The sequence below is a fragment of the Tupaia chinensis genome, unplaced genomic scaffold (assembly GCF_000334495.1).
Source record: "Tupaia chinensis unplaced genomic scaffold, TupChi_1.0 Scaffold000115_1, whole genome shotgun sequence".
Classification (NCBI taxonomy): domain Eukaryota; kingdom Metazoa; phylum Chordata; class Mammalia; order Scandentia; family Tupaiidae; genus Tupaia; species Tupaia belangeri.
The window spans coordinates 860,084-862,565 of NW_006159579.1; the positions used below are offsets into that span (position 1 = coordinate 860,084).

The 2,482-nt window shown below is 57.6% G+C and overlaps 2 protein-coding genes across 2 annotated transcripts in view; one reads left to right on the top strand and one right to left on the bottom strand.

Moving 5' to 3' along the window:
• NECAB3 (N-terminal EF-hand calcium binding protein 3) overlaps nt 1–2,482 on the bottom strand; it is a gene marked incomplete at its 5' end in the record, with an annotated part of 23,317 nt that overhangs the window by 4,046 nt on the left and 16,789 nt on the right. The gene's annotated exons all lie outside the window — the stretch shown is intronic.
• The window catches only part of LOC102472927 (actin-like protein 7B), an 11,521-nt gene continuing 10,414 nt past the window's right edge, over nt 1,376–2,482 (top strand). Inside the window, exons 1-3 of the mRNA XM_027770189.1 lie at nt 1,376–1,501; nt 1,834–1,932; nt 2,224–2,466. Coding sequence (XP_027625990.1) covers nt 1,376–1,501; nt 1,834–1,932; nt 2,224–2,466 — 468 coding nt within the window. The remainder of the gene's footprint in view (nt 1,502–1,833; nt 1,933–2,223; nt 2,467–2,482) is intronic.

Genomic DNA, 2,482 nt, shown 5'->3' on the forward strand with positions numbered 1-2,482 from the left:
CGAAAAATCACCCCCCAGAGGGGATGGTCACGCCGCAATCCCTTCTCCTCCATTCTCCTCTCAGGATCTTGGGCACGCACGCACACACGCCCGGCGTGAGTTTTAAGCCACCAGGTCCGGGACGCGAACCGTCGTCGACTACGTGGGAGTCCAGCGACACAGCCATTACACTAACTGCTGGTTCCCTCACTGAGCACTTTTCACTAGAAGCTGCAGAGACAGGACAACCAGGTCGCTGTCCACACCCACACCCCACTGGCACCAACCCTACCTACATCACCAGCCTCCCTCGAGCTCCTCCCAAGGAGGCAGAGAGGCAGGGAGGCTGACTAGCTCCTGGACTGCCCATCTTGGGATTCTCAAAGACTCCTCAACTACCTTTGCCTCCTCGTGCCTCAGTTTCTTCACCTATAAAACAGGAATGTTAATTCTCTGAGCTGTTGGGAGGCGCCCAGGAATTAATTCCTGCATAGGACTCAGCCCAGTCCCTGGCACATAAGTTCTCAGTTTGAGAGGTGTTACCACTTTTGTTGTCTAACAACCTAACAAGGAACTTGCCCTCTTGCACGGGCCAGAGTCACAGATGTCCCGAGAACCAATGACCCAAACACACACCACACAGGATGGGAATCCTGGGGGCCATGACCCGGTGCCTGCCTCCCACTAGAAGGGAGCTCCATCCATCAGGGGCTTCATCTCCTGCCCATGACCTGCCTCAGCTCAGCCATCTGGTGGGACTTCCTGGGCCAGCCTTATGAGTTAGGAAATAGGGACAGAGAGGAGGCAGGGTCCTCTCATTCTCAAACAGGTCAGTGGCTTCTGCCTCCACAAAATCCTTCCAATAAATTCCCTTTTGTGCACTTAAAACAAGGGATCATTTTCTGTTGCTTGCAACCACAGAGCCTGGCTGCAACATGCACCCTCTCTGTGGCAGACACTGCTCCAAGAAGGATTTCATTGAACTCTTATAACAATAGACAGGACTCATAACTGAACTCATCTTGCCGATGAGAAGACTGAGGCCTACAGAGGTTGCTTACCTTAGCCAAAGTCACACAACTAGTGAGTGGTGGGGCCAGAATTCAAATCCAAGCCACAGAAATTCCTCTCTACTCACCACTAGGCACCTTATAAGCACTGCCTCAATTATGATCAGCAGCCCAATTTTACAGCTAAGAAACCAAGGCCGGGAGACGGCAGAGGGTGAATGGAACCCAGATTGCCCTGGGAAGAGGTGCTTGGAGGCTGGAGCTGGTGAGGTCAGCCCATGAGGTCACAATGTGGCCTCTTCAGGGCAGGGCGGGGCCAGGACTCTCAGCCAGAGGACAGGCCAGAGCAGCATGGACTGTGGCCCTTAGTGGTGACCAGTACTGCCATGGGAAACAGCAGTTCCCACAAGAGGACCAAAGCGTCCAAGCAGGCTGGCAAGGAGAGGCCACGTGACATGGACGAGGCCCGCTGGAAAGAGCTCTGCAGCAGATTCCCACAGAAGAAGCCCAGCGTGAGTGCCAGGGTCAGCAGGACGTGGTCAGGGGAGATGGAACGGTAGAGCGGGAAGGGATGCTAGGAGTGTCTGCCTTGTGGACAGAAGTCCCAGGGATACAAAAGGTTAGAGAATCCCTCCAGAGGATGAGGGTTCCCGGGGCTCACATGACTGTAGATATTGCAGAAACCAGAAAAAGGGTGACACCTGGGAGGCTAGGAGTGTGGGCAGGAGGAGGTCCCCCTCCACCCATGCTGCACAAATCGGTGGAGGTCCTGGCATGGGGGCCGACCCTAGGTGGTGCCACTGGGCCAATGGGAATGAGGAATTCCCTCATGCCATTTCTCCAGACCCCACCCTCAAAACATGCTGCTCTGCCCCTCTTCAAATGGGCAGAGGACCTGGACCAGGCTGGGTGGGTGAAGGCCCCTGGCATCAAAGCTGGGAGGGTAATGGGATGGAGGGGACTCAGGAGGTCAGCCCAGGGTGAGTGAGAGTTTTCAAAGGGGAGGCTGCTGTCCCAGGCAAGCGGGCAGGGTGGGTGAGAGTCCCTGGTCACAAGTCGGGAAGGATGTGCTTAAATGGACCCTGGTGCATGGGAGGATGACAGGAGTACGGGAAGCGAAGAGGGGCAGAGACCTGAGGGACTAGACCCGCGAGGGTGACAGTCCCCGGGAGGAGGGCGGGGCGGTTCTGGCTCATGTCGTGCTCTTCCCCTCACTCCCCTGTCCCACTCCCAGACCAAGGTCGTGCTGCTTTTTACCCCGGACAAGCGGCGGCACCGGGCCGAGGAGGCGGTGGGCCTGGGCGTACCACCTAGGCGTCCAGGTGAGGACGCATCGGGCGCCCAGGAAGGCACCCCGACGGCGGCGCCCATGCTGCGTGGAGCGGGCGACGGCGCCGAGCAGCACGATAGCTTGGGAGAGAGAGACATAAAGAAGATTCTGGTCCGGCTGCTGCTGCAGAACCCGCGGCTGCACGAGGTGGGGCGCCACGCGG